Source organism: Dama dama, chromosome 27, assembly GCF_033118175.1.
Source record: "Dama dama isolate Ldn47 chromosome 27, ASM3311817v1, whole genome shotgun sequence".
NCBI classification, from domain to species: Eukaryota; Metazoa; Chordata; class Mammalia; order Artiodactyla; family Cervidae; genus Dama; species Dama dama.
This window is the reverse complement of record NC_083707.1, coordinates 54,234,673-54,257,176: the sequence shown is the minus strand read 5'-3', so window position 1 is coordinate 54,257,176 and position 22,504 is coordinate 54,234,673. Positions and strand designations below refer to the sequence as shown.

The 22,504-nt window shown below is 40.8% G+C and overlaps 1 protein-coding gene across 2 annotated transcripts in view; it reads left to right on the top strand.

Moving 5' to 3' along the window:
- The window catches only part of CCDC68 (coiled-coil domain containing 68), a 57,302-nt gene that overhangs the window by 20,418 nt on the left and 14,380 nt on the right, over positions 1 to 22,504 (top strand). For both annotated transcript variants that reach the window (XM_061130806.1, XM_061130805.1), the window contains 5 exons: positions 1,682 to 1,822; positions 3,057 to 3,182; positions 4,978 to 5,106; positions 11,548 to 11,630; positions 21,258 to 21,363. In XM_061130806.1, coding sequence (XP_060986789.1) covers positions 1,682 to 1,822; positions 3,057 to 3,182; positions 4,978 to 5,106; positions 11,548 to 11,630; positions 21,258 to 21,363 — 585 coding nt within the window. The remainder of the gene's footprint in view (positions 1 to 1,681; positions 1,823 to 3,056; positions 3,183 to 4,977; positions 5,107 to 11,547; positions 11,631 to 21,257; positions 21,364 to 22,504) is intronic.

The following is a 22,504-nucleotide window of genomic DNA, read 5'->3' as shown; positions in this document are numbered from 1 at the left end:
GATGTTAATGAGCATATGTATGAAATATTTAACCACAGAAGTCATTAGTAGGATCAGACTGGAGTGGCCAGATCTTACCTGAATATTTTAAACTTGACTTACTCATCTAAAGTCTATGGGAAGACATTGGCCCAGTCAGGATGAGTGGAAGCAACATGTTACAGTGATAGACAAAGGTACAGACTTTCAGATTCGCCTGGGTCACACCAGTTGACACCCATTTGGAGCCATTAGCCTGAGTGATCAGACAGTCGATAAAATTTAAATGCACTCCTTCCCCCATGACCAGCCGTTTAGACATAATTTTAAGCACTCTGCACTCACCCTTGTCTGGGTTATGCCAGGTTAAGCCTCACCTGAACCACATGTACCTCATGAATGACAGTGTCATCTGCTCTGTAGAATGGCCACAGAAAATACTAGAAAGTACCATACGATGATGCATAAACATAGTCTTTATCATCCTTATCTCCCAAACTACCACAACTAGCTCCAATTATTTTCTTAAGTCCTCTAAAACTGGCAAAATGATTACTGTTGTGAATGACAGGGAAGGTCAAACATTCAGTTCTGACTATGCTGAGTTGCTTTGTAGACTTCCAAGTGAAGTTTCTAATGAATGGTTGCATAGCTGATTATGGAGTTAAGGGCAGAGGTCTGTGCTAGAAGGCTCAGACTATGGGGTAGAGATTTGGGGAGTAAGGATGGTATTTAAAGTTCTGAAACTGGAGGAAATGACCAAACACATGAGTGTGGATGGAAATGAGAGAAAACCTAAGCATGGAGTCCTGAGATCTCCAATATTTAGATACTGGGAAGAAGAAGCCGAGGAGGAATCATCACAGGAGGGGAAAAGTTAAACTAGTGAATAAAGAGGAAAGGTGGGAGAGAATGGAGCCATTGATGATGAGCAAAAAAGGGTTTCAGAAAGCGAGGAGGACTGGTTATCAACCCCTGGGGCTTCCTAGGTGGTTCAGTGGTAAAGAATCTGCCAGCCAATGCAGGAGACCCAAGAGATGCCAGTTCAATCCCTGGGTCGGGAAGATCCCCCAGAGGAAGAAATGGAACCCACTCCAGTATCAACCACTGGCTAGAACAATGGGGAGGTTGTTGGAGCTATTTTTAATAGGAATAGCTTCTTGGGGATGTAGGTGAACTGTGTTTCCAGTGGGTCTGCCTCGGGCATCTCAAACCACAGAAGGTCAGCAAACAACAGAGATATAAAAAAACAAGCCAACTGGCTTTGTGGATATCATCTATCTCCTCAAAGGTCTTAATAGTATATGTGAAACTGTAAAGAATGTAAAAGGCATGAAAGATGTACTTCTTTCCTTTCAATATAAGAATCTATTCAAATTTGTGCAAATATAGAGGCCAGCTGATTCATCTAGAATTTCTCATTGATATTTTAGAGTCAAAAGACTTATTTGTGTCGACCTGAATCTTCCTTGATACATGTAATGTGCTGTGTTGTGCCCAGAGGCGTCTGACTCTCTGTGACCCCATTGGCAGTAGCCTGCCAGACAACTCTGCCCATGGGATTTTCCAGGCAAGAATACTGGGGTGGGTTGCCATTTCCTACTCCGCTGACCTAAGTAATACTGAGCGATAATTATTGTTATCAAAGTTAATAGAGTGAAAGAAAAGTCAGGTGTGTGATTTTCTTGTTTGTTCATTTCAGCGCTGTGGAAACATTCAAAATGGCTCTGACTCTGCAATGGATCCCTCTTGTGGCAGTTTGGATCTGCTCATGGAAAGGATAAAAGGGAAAGACCTGCAGCTCTTAGAAATGAACAAAGAGAATGAAGTGTTGAAAATCAAGGTATGACCAGCAGGAGGAAGTTCTCATTTTGTACTTTAAGCCTTTGAGCCAATAAGATAGATTCATGCTTCTGTGAAAGCAGATAGACATCCACCTACCTCCATAAATCCACACAATGTGCTCACAAACTTAGCAAAGCAGTTTTACACTTGATAAATTAAATCTCACTGTTTTATTTTGAAGATAATTTTTATTATTAAAATGATTTTACAAAAGTTCAGTGGGTATAGTTTCAAGATGGACAAGATGAGTGAATTCTAGAGATTCACAGTACAATATTGTGCTTATAGTTAATATTGTATTGTACACTTAAAAATCTGTTAATGGGGCAAGTCTCATGTTAAGTGTTTTTTCTGCAATAAAATTTAAGTCTTTACATATACAATAATTAAATTAATAATCGCATATAAATTAGAGCACTCATAGTCAAATGTCTCATTATTTTGTTTAGCTAATCTATTGTTGGTGCCTTATAGTTTCTTTTTTTTTGGCTTATTTTACGTACAGTTTTATGGGGCTTACCAAGTGGTGCTACTGGTAAAGAACCCACCTGCCAATGCAGGAGACGTAAGAAACACAGGTTCGATCCCTGGGTCGGGATTCGATCCCCTGAAGGAGGGCATGGCAATCCACTCTAGTGTTCTTGCCTGCAGAACCCCATGGACAGAAGAGCCTAACAGGCTACAGTCCACAGGGTCGCAAAGAGTTGGACACGGCTGAAGCAACTTAGCATGTACACAGTCTTACAGTGATTTAGGAGGTAAATCTTTGTAGCCATCCTTGATTATTTCTTAGGTGAAATCCTTGAAAGATTCATGACACTTTATCTTTATTGCACCTAGTACTTCAATCTTGTCCAGCTTCTATTTCAGGAAATACATTTTTAGTACTGTCATGGCCACTGATGATAAAACGCTTGCAAATTTGTGTATAAGCCAATGGGGCGCCAGGGAGCACTTTACAGGGTGTGGTCTTTAATGCAGGGTGTTGTTCTTGGCTCTTGCTCGGCTGCCCAGTGCTAATGACCTTCATGACAGCCCCAGTAAATAGGGCCTTCTCATTTTATGTTTTCTTCTTACCAGGTAACAGCATCTTTCTTCCTAGCCATTGTCTATGAAAGTGCAAATGGGGTGGTTGCAGACTGTGTTTTTGGTTAGTTGCCCCTCAGACTGCCCTGTCTGTAACCCTTCTTATTGTTCATGTCAAAGCGCGCACAGTGACCTTTTCTTTCTAGCTCGAAGCCTCCAGAGAAGCAGGAGCAGCAGCTCTGAGAAATGTGGCCCAGAGATTATTGGAAAACTATCAAACCCAGTCTGAAGAAGTTAGAAAAAAGCATGAGGACAGTAGGCACTTCCTCCAGGTACTGAGCTGGCAGCTTGCCGACTGAACTGACCCCCAAGTTGTCCGAGTCTCCCTTTTAGGGAGGAGTTAGATGTGAAACAAGCAATGGCCACATGACTAGGCAGGCCCCGGGAAGGGCAGTGTGCCCGTCTTCTGCCCTGGCCTACCCCCAGCCCTGGTACTTGGTACCTGGATGTTACCAAGCTGCTCTGTTGCCCCTCTTGCCCAGAGCCCTACAGAATGCCGGCGGGAAAGAGGTCATGCCAGTCAGCCTAGAAATCAGGGCTGGCCCCACAACACGGGCCCGTGGCTTCTCTTCTGGTTCTGCCTTTGGCTAACTAGGGGACCCCGTTTGAGTCATTCTGTCTCTCTGGACTTGACTCTAAAATGAAAAAGTTGGGGGACTTCCCCGGGGGTCCAGTGGCTAAGACTGTACTTCCAATACAGGGGGCCCAGGTTCAATCCCTGGTCAGGGAACTGGATCCCACGTACTCACATGCAGCTGAGTCCACGTGCTGCAGCCAAAGATCTTGCGTGTCACATCTAAGACCTGGCACAGCCAAATTAATTAACTAGTTAAAAAAAATAAATATTAAAAAAAATTTTTTTTAAATGAAAAAGTTGGGCTTGATAAATAGGTTCAAAATTGTTTTGGTCCTGGAAAGATTCTTCAGAGGAAACAAAAGAATGTATATATGTACATATATATTTCATATTAAATTATATTTTATATTTCTATATTTTAACATATGCATATATACATTAAAATCATATAATATTATATGAATGTCTATATATCATACACATACACTTTTGTTTGTTTTTAAAGCTGAATGGTGTATCCTAAGACCAATACAACTGAATCTGCAGAATGTGTCCAGGACTGGGGAAGAGGGGAAATGTGTGTATGTGTGTTTGTCAAAACTCAAAACAGGAAAGCTCATTCAGGCTTGGGTGGGGCGTCTGAGTCTCTGCCAGCTCCGGCCCTAGGAAGGTCCCTGGGGAGCATGGTAGGAACCCCACGCCTAGGTGACACGCCCTCAAGCTTCTGGCTCTGGGGGTGACGGTCACAGACTCGAAGGCATGCAGGGTGCAGGTGGAGTAACTGAGTGAACGAGTGAGCAGGTGGACGGAAGTGCCCGTGTCCCTGCAAGAGGGACTCTGCCCAGCCTGGACTTCCCGGGCAGGAATGCCCACCTATTGTGTTGGAGGGAAATCAGACACGCCTTTTTTTTTTTTTAACATGGAAAAATATCAAGCCCTATTAAATACAGAAGCAGATGTGTGCATTCATGTCAGTTGTAAGTCAGTTGGAACACTCCCACGTGTGGCCTAGGGCCTGTCTGCTAAAGACTTTTAGTATAAGTCCTAGGCTCAGTGGTTCAGAGATAACCCCCTGACACCATGGAGATAAATATTCTGCTTTTATGACAATTTCTGATTAAAAATAGAACATGTTTTACTTGAATACATAAGATCTTGGTTTTGTTCTATGGAAGTTTTGTTGAGAAAAATTCAAAAGTGTTGCTTTTTTAAAATCACTGTCTTTTCTTTCTGTCCCTCTTTCAGAGAGGGTGCTTTTTAGTAACAAATATCAACTTCCAGAAATAATATTTATGTATTATAAATTCTCCATTGACTTAGTGTTGTTGTAGTCTACCAGGTTTATTTTAAAGGAAGACTGAATTCACAGAAGTAATTCTAAACATGTGTAAATTATTAATGTATATATAGATATATAAATTACAGCAAGAGATAATATCTGTATAAGTTTAGGTAAAACAATGGTCTGACAACTGCTTTTCTAACCAAAGGTTGACAAACTTGAAAAAGAACAGAAATTGAAACAACATGTTGAAAATCTGGATCAAATGGCTGAGAAGCTTGAAGAAAAACATAATCAGATCACAGAGTTGGAGAATCTTATACAGAGAATGGAAAAGGTAGGCCCTTGGAGAATTAAAGGCGCTTCTTCGTGACATGGTTCAATGAGAATGAATGAAAATAATATGAAAGTAAGTAGCATGAAGTGAAAGTACTCTTTGTAGCTGAAGATCTTAGAATGTGCTCAGTAATGTTCACGAACATTTAATATGGTGTGTGTTGTAGTTACTGATTTACCTTTCTACAAACACTGCAGTCATATTATCTGTCACTTTTTTCCCTAGTAAATGTATGGCTGAGAAAGGGGAACTAGGTGAGGTCATGAATAGAAATAATAGAAAAGATCGCAAAGTCCATCTCCTACTAGTAATAGTGTAGTGAATCCCTGCAGTCGTAAGCACTATGTACTAGTCAATAGAGGGTTTATTTTTGGCCATCCGTGTTCCCTTTAGGTTTGTAAAAACCTATGGCTGGCATAGGACAGACATAGTTCACAAATAAGACATTCTATGGAAATTGTAACTTTCAGAACAGACAATTTAGGGAAGAATAATAATAGAACAAAAATTATTAAAAGTTTTATGCAGCACTCCTTTAAGTAGCTGGCCCTCCAAATACACACAAAAAGTGAGCACATACATTTCATTTGGCATGCCTTAGAATTCAGAATTCAGACAAGCCATGGAATATTTTTTAATAATAAACCAATAGACAGTTGGCATCTTTGGGTTAGAGTAGATAAGAATACAGACTTTTTTAACTTCTGGTAAATATTGCCCAATCCTGTTGTCATTGTCCAGTCGAGACTCTGACCCCACAGACTGCATTGTGCCAGGCTCCTCTGTCCTTCATCCCAAAGTTTACTCAAATTCATGTCCACTGAGTCTCTGTCCTTCACGCTGTCCTGGAAGTTGCAGATTCATGTCCATTGATGATGGTGCTATCTAACCATCTCATCCTCTGCTGCCCTCTTCTCAGTATGTTTTTATATTTATTATATGAATTTGCCAATTTGCCTCCACTCTTCTCAGCCTTATTTTGTTTTATGAATCTGCTTGAATAGAGGCTATTTTAGAAATATTAGGGCTTCCCTGGGGGCTTTGTAAAGAATCTGCCTCCAATACAGGAGACCTGGGCTCAATCCCTGGGTCAGGAAGATCCCCTGGAGAAGGGAGCGGCTACCCACTCCAGTGTTCTTGCCTGGAGAATTCCATGGACAGAGGAGCCTGGCGGGCTACAGTCCATGGGGTTGCAAAGAGTTGGACATGACTGAGTGACTTTCCCTTTCCTAGAAATGTCACTTCCAAAGCATGATGTTTCAACATTCAGGATATTTGCCTGAGAAAAAAGTTTGATCAATTTTTTACATATTTCCTAAGAATTTAATTTATATCTGTGATCTTAATGAAGGTCCTATAAGGACCTAGTTTAGAAGCCTAAACTTAACTGAATCTAATAATAATAATCTACAGCTACATTTGTGGTGCACGGTGGGCGATGTTCAGTGTTTTACTTTAGCCAAAATCACAGGGCTGGAATGTCCTCAAGTAGCTGGTTTGCCCACATGTAACAGTTTATAAGTTAGATGTTTTGGACAAACTGGAACGTTTGGATGAATACTTTGCAGTGCTAGAATATTTATCCTGCAAATAGATAAAGAAGATATGGTACATATACACAATGGAGTATCACCCAGACATTAAAAAGAATGAAATAAACCATTTAGAGCAACATTTGGGCCTAGAGATCGTCATACTGAGTGAAGTAAGTCAGACAGAGAAGGAGAAGTAGCGGATGGCATCCCTTATGTGCAGAACCTGAAAAGAAATGATGCAAGTGAACTTATTCACAAAACAGAAACAGACTCATAGGCTTAAAAAATGAACTTATGGTTCCAGGATGGGGAGAGGACGGGGAAGGGGTAATTAGGGAGTTTGGGACTGACATACACACTGCTATACATTTAAAATGGATAACTAGCAAGGACCTACTGTAAAGCCTAAGGAACTCTGCTCAGTGCTATGTGGCAGCCTGGATAGGAGGGGAGTTTGGGGAGAATGGATACATGTGTGTATATATATATATATATATATATATATGGCTGAATCCCTTTACTGTCCACCCGAAACTATCACATTGCTAACTGGCTGTAGTCCAGTGCAAAATAAAAAGCTTTTTTAAAAAGAATATTTGTCCTCTAATAAAATACCATCGACAGAGGAGCCTGACAGGCTATAATCCATGGGGTCACAAAGAGTTGGACATGACTTAGCGACTAAACAACAACAAAATTGTTTGGCAAACTAAGATAGCACAAGGAATATTTGCATTGAGGAAGGGAAGACAATTCCTTTCCTCAATTCAAATAGAGTTGCTTAATTAAACTACTTGATTAACCAGCTTGACATTTGAATTTAGGTTTGCAATCACCTCAAACCCAGTAACACTGGGTCATGTTTAGTGGCCAGCTGTCAGTCCCTGAAAATTAACAAAAAATAATGGAATGTAATTTCTGTCTTCTAGAAACCCAAGGAAATCTGCCCTGGATGTGAGGTCATCTCAGAATTCTGGGGTATATTCACTGCACTATATATTCAACAAATATTTGAGCTCCTACCATGTACCAGGCAGAGCTAGGGGCTAGATACCTATTTGCAGTGGACTGGATACTGTCTCTTTGTGGAGATTGCAATATAATGTATCTGGGTCGTGTGAGACTCCAGGAACGACCCAGCCCTCCTTTCACTCATCCTCACAGGGGTCCGCAGGGAAGCTGACATCCTGCTGAAAGCAGGGGAACGGACCCCAGAATGAGGTTAAGCAGCTTAGATACTGGCAGACATTTGGAGAAGTGACGGCCTGGCATTCGTCTTGGTTTTGACCCTTAATGGAGAGCTCTCTCGAGGAGCTTTGTGACACAGTAGGTGGACAGGATGCCTAAGGTTCAGGAGGGATATGCAGGAACCTTCCAGAACATTCTAGCTCAGTGACTTCCTAAAGCAGAGTCTTTGGGGATCTCTGGGAGGTGGAGGTAGATGGGGATGCAGTGGGAAGAAAATGTGAAAGAATGTTTTTTAACATGCTTAGTTTAAGGATACATTATATTTGTAAAATGATCAAACAAATATAAGAAGCAAAGCTTGGCAGCTTCTTGTTTTAAGGAGATACTGAGCAATACGGGCTGTGATGAAGGGTTTCTCAGGAGGGGAGTGTGTATCAGAATGAGGAAGGGTTACTCTTAATATCTTAGTATTAATAAGAAAAAGACATGCGTTCAAAAAGAAATGAAAGTTAAAAATGAACATCCCCAACAAAGGTTGGTAAATAAATACTGCCTGGTGGTGAGCACCCCCCTGGAGAAGGATTCATCTTCTACTCACTTGCACAAGCCACTGCTCCAGTAAGTAGCCATTAGTGGTATGAGGTCTGGTAATGAACACATTACTTAAAACCTTCACCATCTGTCCCACTTTAATCAGGAATGCAGTGAGAATGAATTCCATAAACACAGTGATAAGCCAGCAAAACACCCAATAAGAGCATTTTAATATGGCATATGTTCCTTTGGCTAGCCGTGCACTACTGTGGCGTCGTATTTGTTTTCCAGTGTCATTGATTTAGCTCTATTAGAATTTTAGAGCTCAGAGGCGCTTTTGAGACCAGCTAATTCCTCATCATCATTTTATAAACGATGACCGTGTGAACAAGGAACTATTCTACAGTCCACCAGTTAGCAGTTTGCAACCCTTTCTGTTAGGCCCCCAGCTTCTCTGATGTGGGATAAAAAGGATATCCATGATTCCTGAATCATTTAGATGTTAACATATGGCAATGATTTAAATTGGTGTCCACTTCACCTTGATCAATAAATGAAGTGGTGAAGTGAAAGTCACTCAGCCATGTCCGACTCTTTGTGATCCCATGGACTGTATAGCCCATGGAATTCTCCAGGCCAGAACAGAGTGGCCAGGCTTTCCCTCCTCCAGGGGATCTTCCCAGCCCAGGGATGGAACCCAGGCCTCCCACATTGCAGGCAGATTCTTTACCCGCTGAGCCACAAGGGAAGCCCAAGAATCCTTCAGTGGGTAGCCAATCCCTTCTCCAGGGGATCTTCCTGACCCAGGAATCGAACCGGGGTCTCCTGCACTGCAGGTGGATTCTTCACCAACGAGCTATCAGGGAAGCCGTCTTCAGTAAATAGGGTGAGGGGACGCGAGCTCAGAGGTGTGGCTTGGGCGAGAGTGTATTGTCCACTGGGTGGCGCTGTGGATGCTTTCCTTTCCAGAAATACTGTCCCTGAAAAGTGAAAAGTGCTAACTGGTGTAATGTGATCTTCCCTGTTGTCAAAGAGGAAACATTAAAGAGTCCAAGCTTCAAGGACCTACTGTATAGCACAGGGAATTCTGCTCAATATTCCGTAATAACCTATCCACGAAAAGAATGTGAAAAAGAATGGATGTATGTATAACTGAACCACTTTACACCTGAAACTAATACAACATTGTAAATCAGCTATACTCAAATATAAAATAAGAATTTTTAAAAAATTTCAAGCTAAATACTGGAGCCTTGACCGAGGTAGAATATCTGCTTGTCCAGCTGTCTGGTCTCCTTAAACCTTTGTTATAAAAATCCATTAATGGAGAGTAAGTCCATTAGGAGGAATGTTTGTTAAAACACCATTTTTATTCCTATAAATTCAAAATATTATAAGTGATATGTTTCTTTGGTGATCCAAATATCATAATAAACTTTCAGAGTATCTTGTTCCCTCAGATCAACTAGGACTACACCAGAACAATATACATGTATATGTATATAAAACCAGAATGCCACAGAAAAGTTTTGGGAAAGCTGGTATAAATTTTAAAAATAACAGCACACATAAGATATGACATACTTGGTATCTTCAAATTATTATATATTGAGGTTCAAATATGTTCCAGAAAAGCATGTGGACCTTTCACATACATCCCAGTCATCCCAACATTTCAATGTAGGCAGTATTATCCTTAGTTTAGAGATGTTCAAAAAGTAAAAAAAATGACTCAGATATAGAATGAATACATGTCAGATGTTTTATTCAACTCCCTATGTAATGAAGGAACCAGTAAGATGGTAAAGCTGATTTAAATAAAATATTTTTTGAAATTGGCTATTTACATGCATTTTGAAAAAAAGAACATAGGATAGGATTACTGGGTTAGATACAAAAGTAGTTAATATTCTTTAAGAGAAGAAACTGTAACCTTTGGAATTACTTTTCTACCAGGCAGAAACCCACAAATTAACATGCAACTTTACAAACTCAGGGTTCTAATCAAATAATAAATACTAAAGTCAAACACAAAGAAATTCTCCAAGAGAATTAAAAAAATTCCTTGGGTCAGGTTATTAAACAATGACCCAATATGACATTAAAATCATGTATGTTGAACCATAAGTTTTGGTTAATTTTTCTTAACCATGATAAGAACTAGAGAGGTTAAAGCCTTGGCAAAAATTATAGTCACCAAGTTTCAAAACCAGGTCAGTGCGTGTCCAAAGACATTCTGATCTTTTTGCTACAATGGCTGTCTTGTAGTTTACAAATTCTGCAGAAGGTATGATTTTAACCAGCATTGCAAATAGTGTCAAAACATCTGTTTCCATCAAATATAAAAAAGAGTATAATCACGATAGCTTCGTTTTTCATGGGTATGTCTGTTTTCCTCTTGGATGGAAAGAGTTTGGTTTAATAATAACATTAAGACATTTCTTTAGGTATTCTTTCAAAATGTCAAAATTTCTGTTCCATCCTAATTAGGAAGTGATTTTATCACTTGTGGCTTTGTGCCTTCACTAAAAATACATTTACTACTTTTCTACCTTCTGACAGTTGCCATGTGAGAGATAGGTATCAAGACCAGCAGAACAGTGTCCTTGGATACCAATAACTGAGACTAATGTAGGAGAAGCAGGTGGAATGATGGGAGAACCAGTGCCTAGAGAGAGATGAGCAGTTAGCGTTTGGGGTGGGATGGAGAGACACAAGAGAAGTTTGACCGAGAAGTGGGCTAGGGAAGGAGCCAAGGTCTCCAGACAATGGAGGGCGGTGAAGACACTTAGTCTTGACCTGTCATGCAGCTACTTGTAAAGGGACGATAGAGGATGAGATGGTTGGATGGCATCACGGACTCAATGCACATGAGTTTGAGCAAGCTCTGGGAGTTGGTGATGGACAGGGAAGCCTGGCGTGCTGCAGTCCATGGGGTCACAAAGAGTCGGACACGACTGAGCGACTGAACTGTACTGAGCTGAAACCATACAGGAGAATGCCTTCCTGGGCCACTGGGGTGGACTGTAACAGCTCCGTATGAAATTAACTCTTGAGTTCAAAACATACTTCTGGTATTACAAGAAGCATCTTTAGTGAACAGTTTGCAAGAATGCCTTGCGAAACACACACACACACATGGAGGACAAGAAATAAGCAAAAATTGTATCTTATTTTCTCCCAGGAAAAGAGAACACTGCTAGAAAAAAAGCTGTCTTTGGAAAACAAGCTGCTGCATCTCAAATCCAGCGCTACAAATGCTAAAAGGTTTGCAAATCTACCTCTGAAGTAAAAGCATTTCCTGGTGTATTTTCTCTCCTCTGGTCCACTGAGCAGATAGAAGGCTCCTATTCCACAAGAGAAAGGAAGCCTGAGAGTGCATGAGGAAGGGAGATTTCTTCGCATTAACTGCCATGCATCTCTTCCTTTCTAGCTACCGGGGGATCAGGAAGGAAGCAGAGGTCACTGCGGGTACAGGGAGACCGGTGTGTGTGGGGGGAGGGGGCCATTAATCCTTCTGAAGAGTAAATGAGCCTGTCCTCTCCCCTGGTGCTGAGCTGGTTGCTGTTGAGGTCTCCCTTCACCTGATGCTTCTGATTTGGTTAATGGAACTCTGCTTCAGCTGGCATTAAATTAGCTAGCCCACAAGTGCAATTATAAGATGGTTTTGTCATGCTCCCAACTTTGTAGAGAATGAAGAAACTACTGTGAAAAGCATCCTTAGTTCTTGGGACTTACTTACAAATATTCATTTGGTGTGCTGGTCCTTGGTGTGCTAGGGGTGGGGGTGGATATATGAGTTTATGGATATCAAATGGCTTGACTGCTTGGCTGCTATTCAAAAAATTCTCCAAAATATGATAGAATAAATGGTATTATATGAAATTTCCTGAACCTTTTCTTTTCATTTCCTTTCTTTTCTTTTAATTCTTAACCTTCCACAATCATTATATATTCTGATATAGCATTCAAAGTTCAATCTGTTTCAAGATCATAGTTCATCCATCTAGAGCTATTGCACTGGGCATTATTATGAATCTCAAAGTGTGCACATTCTTTTTCTCATTTAATAACTTACACTCAAACATCAGTCTCTCTTGGTCCTTTGATTTTTTTCCTATTTCCTTTTGTTTCCCTGTTATCTCTTTCTCTTCATGGGACCACAGAAGCCAAAGTCCAGAACTGGACTGACCCTGACAATTTTGGACTGACCCTGTACCTACATGTTTGAAACACACTGGGATACCGCTAATATCAATTTCCCTGAATGCCTGTGAACAAGCATATAGCCCCAGAAGGTGGATTGCTAAGCTCTGTAGCATGCACGTCCCTAACTTATAGGTAGGTCTTCTTAGGTGGTGCGGTGGTAAAGACTCTGCCTGCCAGTGCAGAAGACGCAAGAGATGTGGGTTCAGTCCCTGGGTTGGGAAGATCCCCCAGAGGAGGAAATGTCAACTCACTCCAGTATTCTTGCCTGGGAAATCCCATGGACAGAGGAGCCTGGTGGGCTACAGCCCATGGGGTTGCAAAGAGTCGGACACGAATAAGCACAACACAGCAGCCTACACACATCTCTGTAGATAAGGAAGAAAATACTATGGAAAATATCCATAAATCTTTGAAATTACTTGTATTTACTCATAATTTAACTCTAAGTAAATTTTTGGCTTACCTCTTTTTTTCTAAAGAGAGCTTTTCCATGCAGTAAAACTACAGGTGGTACAATGTGCCTTCCATTAAAAGTATAGACAATTTGTTTGATTTTTTCTTTAAAAATAGTTTGTTTTTTTTTATGGATAATAGAGGTTTTGTTAGTGTTTGAGCCAAAAATGTAACCATTTTAAAAACCAAATTATCTGTTCTTTCAGTTCTATTATATATGAGCTGTCAAGATAAAGAACTCTCAAAAAGCTCTTGACATTTTAAAAATATCTTGAGGGAAGTGGATGTTTTGTGTTTCCAGAAAGGTATTGAACGTCCTGGCTTGTGCAGTTTTTATAAATTGTAGGTATCACAAATATTTGTTTTACTTGTTACTTCGAGCTGTGTGTGGAGGTATTCACTTTGCTAAGTGACAAGAAAACGAAATCAGTATGAGTCAGAGTCTTTTAACAGACTTGGTTAAGCTAGCATCAAGGATTTCTGTTCAAGATTAAGACTGGATAGATATGGCTGTAAGGAAGATGTACTCATGGGAAGACAGGAGGACCACCCTTTAGCACCTAATGTGACTTGAAAAATCAGGTTATTTTGTTGACCCTGCTTAGCAATGTGTATTTATGCAGTTTCGCTCTTTTATTGTTCTTTGTTCTTCCTGGATGATTCGTTACCTTTTCCCACCATCTCTTCCTTTCAAATTCCAGAGGAAAGATTCTGATTGGCCTAACACTACTTCCTGTTTTGGTCAGATTGAACATGCTGACCAACACCTACAGGAACATCCAACCAGTAGCCTGTGGCAGGCGCCCCCTCCCAATCTTGTTCAAGGAATAGCCTAGGCCTGCTTCCCTAGGGGGCAGGGAAGCAGCTGTGGGAGATTTGGTGCTTTAATCAAATCACCAAATTTGATTTGGTGGCTTGGGTGATTTAATTTCCCTTAAACATAGATAGTGAGTTAGATAAGTGCCAAGTGAGCGTCATTCTATCATTTTGATAAAGATATAGAAGGCTTAACATATTGGAACTTGGCATTTCTAATGTTAGAAAGCATCTCAGAGGATGATAACTTTTAAACTTTTATAATTCAGAAGAAAAAGCTTTTTCTTGCATAAAAGAAAGAAGTCGTGTCTGACTCTTTGCAACCCCATGGGTTGCTACACACCAGACTTCCCTGTCCTTCACTCTCTCCCGGAGAGAGAGTGCTCAGATTCATGTGCATTGAGCCAATGATGCCATCCAACCATCTCATCCTCTGTTGCCCCCTTCTCCTGCCTTCAATCTTTCCAGCATCAGGGTCTTTTCCAATGAATCAGCTCTTCTCATCAGGTGGCCAAAGTACTGAAGCTTCAGCTTCAGCATCAGTCCTCCCAGTGAATATTCAGGACTGATTTCCTTTAGGATGGACTGGTTTGATCTCCTTGCAGTCCAAGGGACTCTCAAGAGTCTTCTCCAGCAGTGCAATTCAAAAGCATCAGTTCTTCGGTGCTCAGCCTTATGTGAATATGTATATATCATTATAGTAAGCTAATCCTCACAATTACTTTTAACAAGAGTTAAAAGATTTGGCAGAAGCATCTTAAAAACAAGGTTTACCCCATATTTCTACTACTGTCAGTACTAATTGACATGTGGATGCCCCTTTCAGTTTTTAAAGTAACCTCAGTCACCTTATTTAATTTGATCTTTCCATTTTCCTTCCAGAAGTAAACAGAGCTTCCAATTGGTTGCTTGATGTGTCAAGATTACTCCACCTTCCAGAACTTGTAGGGCTGGGAGTTAGGCTCTAGTATTGCCATAGGAAACCCTGTGGTTCCTTCCATAGAGGAGAACTGACTTTCTCAGGAGACTCCAGAGACCTTCTCTCAGACTGGCTTCCTGAGTCTGTGTGGCTGTGAGCAGAAGGCAGTTTTCCAACTTCTTTCTCTGCCCTGTGACATCTCAGACAAACACACAGACCCATTTTAGAGTTATGCTTCAGGGAAACACATTGGGACTTAAGATAAGGAGTGTGTTGGCTTCTCCGTATCTACAGAAGCTGCTCAGGGATGGCACGTTCCTTAGAGGAGGAAACAGGGTATCTTGAAGATGTGGTTACATATTTTTTTAAACTATTTATTTACTTGGCTGCATCGGGTCTTGGTGGCAGCACCCAGAATCTTCATTGTGTCATGCTGGACCTTTCACTGGGGCACACAGGCTTGGTTAGATGCATATGGGATCTTAGTTTCCAGACCAGAGATCGAATACGCATCCCATGCCTTGCGAGGCAGAGTCTTAACCCCTGGACCACCAGGGAAGTCCCGTGGTTGAGTGTTAAAGCATACTTTTGTTACTAACAGTAGTTTTGAGGGTTCTTTTAAGCCTCCCTGCCCTACTGAGTGCCACCACTGAAAATGACAATGGGGAAGATTTTGACCAGCGATAGAAATGGAAATTTCTGAGTTTGGTTGAAATGTGAGCAGAGCTATACCCACGCTTTAGCTTATTCTTTCACCGTGGTCTGGCCTGGGAAAGGTAAGGACCTGGCCTCCCCTGTTCTTCTGGCTGTGATCCTCTCTTCTATTGAGGACTCTCGTTTCATGATGGCCTCCATAAAGGTCTGAAGAAACATCAGATCCTAAACAGCAGGAAACCTGAGTCCCTGTAGATTCTAGTGTGATTCTTTCCATTTCAAAGAAGCTCCAGGATGCCACTGATCTCACTATCTTCTCTCTCTAGTGGGAATTCCATGTTGGATTATTAATGTTCCCAGTGTTTGAATATGTGGCAGGTGCCCAGAAGCAGCAGCATCTTGATATAGGCAACGTAATTTCAGTTGCCACTAGCTCTTTATATGGCCTCTGGAAGTTTCATTCCTCCAAATATCATAGTGTGTTAACCCCTGGTAATAAGTGTGCTTTCAGTTCAGTCACTCAGTCGTGTCCGACTCTTTGCAAACCCCATGGACTGCAGCAGGCCAGGCCTCCCTGTCCATCACCAACCCCAAGGGCTTGCTCAAACTCATGTCCATCGAGTCAGTGATGCCATCCAACCATCTCATCCTCTGTCGTCCCCTTCTCCTCCTGCCCCCAGTCTTTCCCAGCATCAGGGCCTTTTCCAATGAGTCAGTTCTTCACATCAGATGGACAAAAGTATTGGAGTTTCAGCTTCAACATCAGTCCTTCCAGTGAATATTCAGGACTGATTTCCTTTAGGATGGACTGGTTGGATCTCCTTGCAGTCTGAGGGACTCTCAAGAGTCTTCTCCAACAATACAGTTCAAAAACATCAATTCTTCAGTGCTCATCTTTCTTTATAGTCCAGCTCTCACATCCTTACATGGATCACTGGAAAAACCATAGCTTTGACTAGACGGACTTTTACGTGCTTTACGAGAATTTAAAAGTGCTATCTTCTGAGACTATGTAAATGTGGCCACTATCATGCTCTTCATACTCTTTGTAATTAGATATTTATATCCCCTGAATTCTAAGAAATATAAGATTGTGTACAAAAACTACATAACGTAACAATCCTTTAACTGGAAGTAAATTAGATGAGGAAATCAGGGAGATACAAGAGCAGGATATAATGAGGTTATTCCACACAATGTGTACCAGGAAGCACTATACACCTCCTCACAGTGGTCCATTGACTTAAGTTTAAATTTTCTAGCAGCCAACCCAATGAGGAAACTGTGATTAGTTTTGTGATTCACCATGTCCATGAGACTAAAACCAACCAGTTCTTTGGGAGAAGTCTCTTTTTTAAAAAATATGTCTATAAGAGAAGAGAAAACAGTTTCTAGGATTTGCTCATAGAAAGCACCATGAACAATGTGTTCAACTGAATCCTTAGAGTAAACACAGAAGCTGTACCTCACAAAATGCTTCTAAAAAGGAGAGCATGATGTCAGAGAATAATTCGATCAAAGCCATACTCACAGGGAGCAGCAGAAGACATATGACAAGGTTCAATAATGCTACCTTGGATGGTGGAAGTTAACCCCTAAATAGATTTTAAAGTATCCTGACAATTAGACAGAGAGACAGTCCTCCATGACCTCAATTTCTTTTGACCAAATCTTTGGCAGACATTGGCCAACAGAGAGATTGCAGATTTGCTTCTCACCTCGTACTTATTATGTGGTCATCCCATGTTACGAAAGACAAAACTGTTTGTTTTCATGTTTCTGCAAGCTAAAGAGAGGGTTAACTTCCTTTCTTGCACAGTAAGAATCTATCATGAAGAAGACCAGAAATGGTACTCTGTTCACCCTCTCTCCATGGTAAACTGAGAGAGCATCCTCAGTGCCCTTTTTCATCAGGATAGAGCCAAGATTTTCTTCTCTTAATTGGGGCTTTTTAGTCTGCTGCCGTTGCCATTCCCAGGCTGTGGAATTTCTCAGCTCCAAGCCTGGGATGTTCAAAAAGAAAACCCCAAGAACTCATCCTTAATGTTGTTCCCTGGATCCCAGGATCCCGAACCAGTCTTCCCTTTTCTCTCCATCTTTCTTACATACATATGTGCTCAGTTGTGTCTGACTGTTTGCAACTCCATGGACTGTAGCCCACCAGGCTCTGTCCATGGGATTCTCCCAGCAAGAATACTGCAGTGGGTTGTCATTCCCTCCTCTAGGGGATCTTCCTGACCCAGGGATCGAATGTGGGTCTCCTGTGGCCCCTGCACTGCAGGCAGATTCTTTACCACTGAGCCACCTGGGAAGCCTCATCTTTCTTCTTGCTTTTGTTTATATATAATGTTCAGATTTGGGGTTTTACTTACTGGGAAGAGTGGGGAAAAACTACATCTTCTGAATCTTCCTGGAAGTGGGAAGTTTTTCAGTTTTATTTTAATTTCAACACTGAGTTTGTATTTATATTAAGTCATTGGGAGGCAGCATAAATCCTGGATACAGACATCTGTCTTCCTTTCCTAGGCCTGGTCTATGTTAGATTTCTTCTTGATATTTTGCTTTAGTACATCTTAATATTAAGACTGAGTGCTTCAACTGAAAGACAAATAACAGTGATTAAAGGGAGCTCAAATGGTGGCTTATTTAGTATATTCTCACATTTAAAGACCTTAAATGGATGACTGGGTTTTATGTTTATTGAACAAGCGTAAGGGATTTTTTTTTTTTTTTGCAACGTCCTTTAATCACTGTTCTAGTGTAAAACGCAGATAATTCTGAAAGCCCTACACTTTCAAGAGTGCTTCCAGAAACACTTTTCTTCCATCTTAAGACCTATTTTTGATTTTTATTTATCTATGATGAGCTTGATAGTAATATTCTTGTGAAATACACAGGGAAATTTCCCAAGTTTTATATTTTGGGGAGCATATCTACCTATCCCCATCCTTCTAAACACTTTTCGCATTTGGTCCTTAAGTTCTGGGTCATCATAAGACAAAATCAGACCGTTTTGAATACTTACCTTTACTAATATACAGTATTTTCATATTTTATGAATTTTTAAAGCCAGCCTGGCTGTGCAAATTATCCAAGTTCTTTCTCATTATCCCCCAGGAAAGTCCTGAGTCTGATTGCTCTTTCCCTCTTTTCTTTTCTCTTTCTTTCTCTTCTCTCTGGAGAAGAGAGAAGAGAACCAGCTATCGGCCAGATTTCTGTTTGCCTTCTGTGCCTCTTTGATCCATATATCCACAACTCATCTTTTTTGTGAAGTGCTTCGAGTCACTTTCTAATTTTTCTGCTGAGTTCCCGTGCCCTTGATTTATAGATGCTCATTATATATTTTGGATACAGTGCCTTTATTATTCATTTATGTTACTGAGATTCTGAGGCTATCTGATCAACTTTCATTTGATGAGCAGTAGTTTTAATTTTTTGTCTAGTCAAACTTATTAGTCTTTTCCTTTGCAGTTAATACTGTTCTGAGTCCTGTTGGGTTGGCCAAAAAGTTCATATGGAAAAACCGAAATGAACTTTTTTGCCAATCCAGGATTTTAACAATCTTTCTCTATTCCAAATTCATTAAAATACTCTTCTATATTATCTTCTGAAATTTTGGGGGGTCCCCAGTTTTATCTTACATAGAATTTTTTTTTTTTTTTTGATGAGGTGTTCAGTCCAGTCACTCAGTCATGTCTGACTCTTTGCAACCCCATGAATCACAGCATGCCAGGCCTCCCTGTCCATCACCAACTCCCGGAGTCTACTCAAACTCATGCCCATCGAGTTGGTGATGCCATCCAGCCATCTCATCCTCTGTCTCCCCTTCTCCTCCTGCCCCCAATCCCTCCCAGCATTAGGGTCTTTTCCAATGAGTCAACTCTTCGCATGAGGTGGCCAAAGTATTGGAGTTTCAGCTTCAGCATCAGTCCTTCCAATTAACACCCAGGACTGATCTCCTTTACGATGGACCGGTTGGATCTCCTTGCAGTCCAGGGGACTCTCAAGGGTCTTCTCCAACACCACAGTTCAAAAGCATCAATTCTTCTGTGCTCAGGGTTTCTTTATAGTCCAACTCTCACATCTGTACATGACTACTGGAAAAATCATAGCCTTGACTACTTTGTTGACAAAGTAATGTCTCTGCTTTTTAATATGCTATCTAGGTTGGTCATAACTTTCCTTCCAAAGAGTAAGAGTCTTTTAATTTCATGGCTGCAATCATCATCTGCAGTGATTTTGGAGCCCAGAAAAATAAAGTCAGCCACTGTTTCCACTGTTTCCCCATCTATTTGCCATGAAGTGATGGGACCGGATGCCATGATCTTAGTTTTCTGAATGTTGAGCTTTAAGCCAACTTTTTCACTCTCCTCTTTCACTTTCATCAAGAGACTCTTTAGTTCTTCTTCACTTTCTGATGAGGTGAGGTTAGGATTAATCTCCTTTTTCTTTTTTTCCTGCGAGTATCCAGTTATCACAATATCATTTGTTGAAAATACCATCTTTTTTAAAAAATAATATTCTATAGCATCATCTTTGATATAAATTGTTGGTCTATCTCTGCTGTATATATGTAAATGTAAAATAAAAGTGGTGTAGTTATAGCATAATTAGTTTTATCAGTCTTCTGTAGATGAACATTTAGATTGTTTCCATGTTTAATGTTGTGGACAATAATGAACTATATTTTATGTATATTTTATGACATACATGGTATGTAATTTTACAGCACTTTATAGTAGAAATTATTTCATTACATAGGATAAATAATGATGGCTACCTTTATACATCATTTGTACTTGTGCAAACATTACTATAGTTTTTTTCTATAGCAATTTTTTCTACAGTAAAACAAATTCCTTTTAAAGCTCTCTTAAACAAGACTGAACAAGGGGGAAATTAAGATTGTCTTAAATATTGCACGTTGCATGAAAACTACTTGGTTTTAAGCAACTTTATTATATATTAAACATTATTGAGAGAACCATAGTGTTTAGTATTGTCCTACCCAGAGCAGTCAAAGCCTGGCTCATGGACTGTCAAAATCTTTGGAACACCTAGAGCCCTACCCCAGCCTATTGGATCAGAGTATGCATTTAATAAGATTCCTGACAATTTAATAAGATCTTCCAGTACATATTAAGTTTGAGAAGCAGTGTTTTAGTACATGATGTAAAACAATGGAAACTCTTTTTTAAAAATAAGAACAAGTTCTGTAGTGTCAGATGAATTTCCATGACCTTTGTAATATTTGTGGAGTATAAAAAGTCAGAATTGCGATTGCATTGGATCTTGGCTCCTAATTGTAAAACCTTAATAAGCTAAAACAAAATAGTACTTTGTAAAAACATTTTCCAAAAGCACATTCACTTTACCTCTGAAAGTGTGCCATACAATCTTGTAGTGCTATAAAGGTAAGGATTATTATAACTGGTTTCTGATATATATGAAAATTCCTGGCCCTGTGTTCTAATCCTACTATCCCGTGTGTGTGTTATGGCTGCTGGGTCTCTGGGTGCTCCCATAGGTGAGACAGATTAGTTATGTAAGTGCTTCATCTGGCTCAGTCCAACTTGACTCAACTACCTGCTGGAAGGAGGGAAGTCACAGGGGGCCACAGAGGCGCTTTTGACATGAACTGATCTTCTCATTCAAATTCATGTCTGAGCTAATCGGAGGCTGCTTCGTGGCTGTTTGTCTTCAGGTGTCTTGTTTGGCGGGAGACATCCTACCTACACGTTGCCCAGGGGTAGAGTAGTGTGTGAGGAGAGCTAGGTAGCACAGCTGCAAAAATAGCTGTATAATGCATTTGCAACTCTTTCTTTTCTCCTTTGCATTTCCAGTTGCCAGGATCTTCAAAAGGAGATTTCCCTCCTCCAGGAGCAGATCTCACATCTGCAGTTTGTGATTCACTCCCAGCATCAGAACCTGCGCAGTGTCATCCAGGAGGTCAGGTTAATCAAGTGTGTTTCTCTGGCAGATGGTATGTTTACAGCGAGAAGACCAAATACACGCGCCTTGTCTGGACTCTACAAGCACTGAGATTCTTCTTCCCACTGACATTTCCTTGTTATTCCCAAGCGACATGGCTCTGTTTTCAGTGTCCTCTTTTGTCTCTTTGCCCACACCTGTGATGTTCTCAATGAACATATTTGGGAAATTACATTTACCCTTTAGAGGTTTCAGTGATTTTTTTTTTTTTTTTTACAGTGTTCTGAGCCAGGTAATGTACACTGTTCTTTAGAAGATTTTTTTAGTTTAAGAGATTCAGCCTTCTTAGGGAAGAAATGATCTGTTTTCATTACCTCATGAAAAGTGGTTAATTTACACAGGGGGTGTGTTAGCACCAGGATGCGGTCTGGCCCTTCTTCACTGGGAACACCTTGGCAGGTGAAAGGTCATTGTGATGGCAGCCAGGTGGATGGTGAATTGCACGCTCGATTTACGTCAATATTTATTTTGATCTGATTTGGGAATTTGCTTTAGACTTAAAACCAGACCTTCATTTTTGTTTGCTATATAATATTTGTTTCTAAATGGAGTCCTTCCAAATAACTCAAATGCCTTCCTAACACAAATGCAGCATTTGTACTTGGTTGGCTAGATCTCACCAAAAGGCCAGAGTGTTGAGTCCTGGCAACTTGAGAGCCAGGGAGGATGGAAAGGGCATCCCATTTTACAGATGAGAAGGCTGAGGTCCACAGTAGTTAAATGGCAGAGGTGGCCTTGGAATCCACGTGCTTCCTCTCTTGTGGCCTCATCCTGGACTTCATCACCCCACCTCCCCATCACCCCCATGTTGCCTCCTAGCAGATGTTGTTCCTCCGAAGCAAAGTGGGCTTACCTTAACACGCTGCTGGTTGACCAGATCTCCGCTGCAGGGAGTCGCCCTATGCCAGGCTGGGGCTTTCCACCATGTCCACTGGCCTCTGCTTCTGCAGGAGGAAAGCGTTATGGGGCTGAGTCACAGACGAGCACGGTGTTGCTTCCTACAGAATGCATCCTGCTGAGCTTGGCTTAAACAGGTTTTCTAAAGATGAAAATGTTTAATCGCACCAGCTGTGTGCTCTCTTGTCCCCAGGTGCCAATT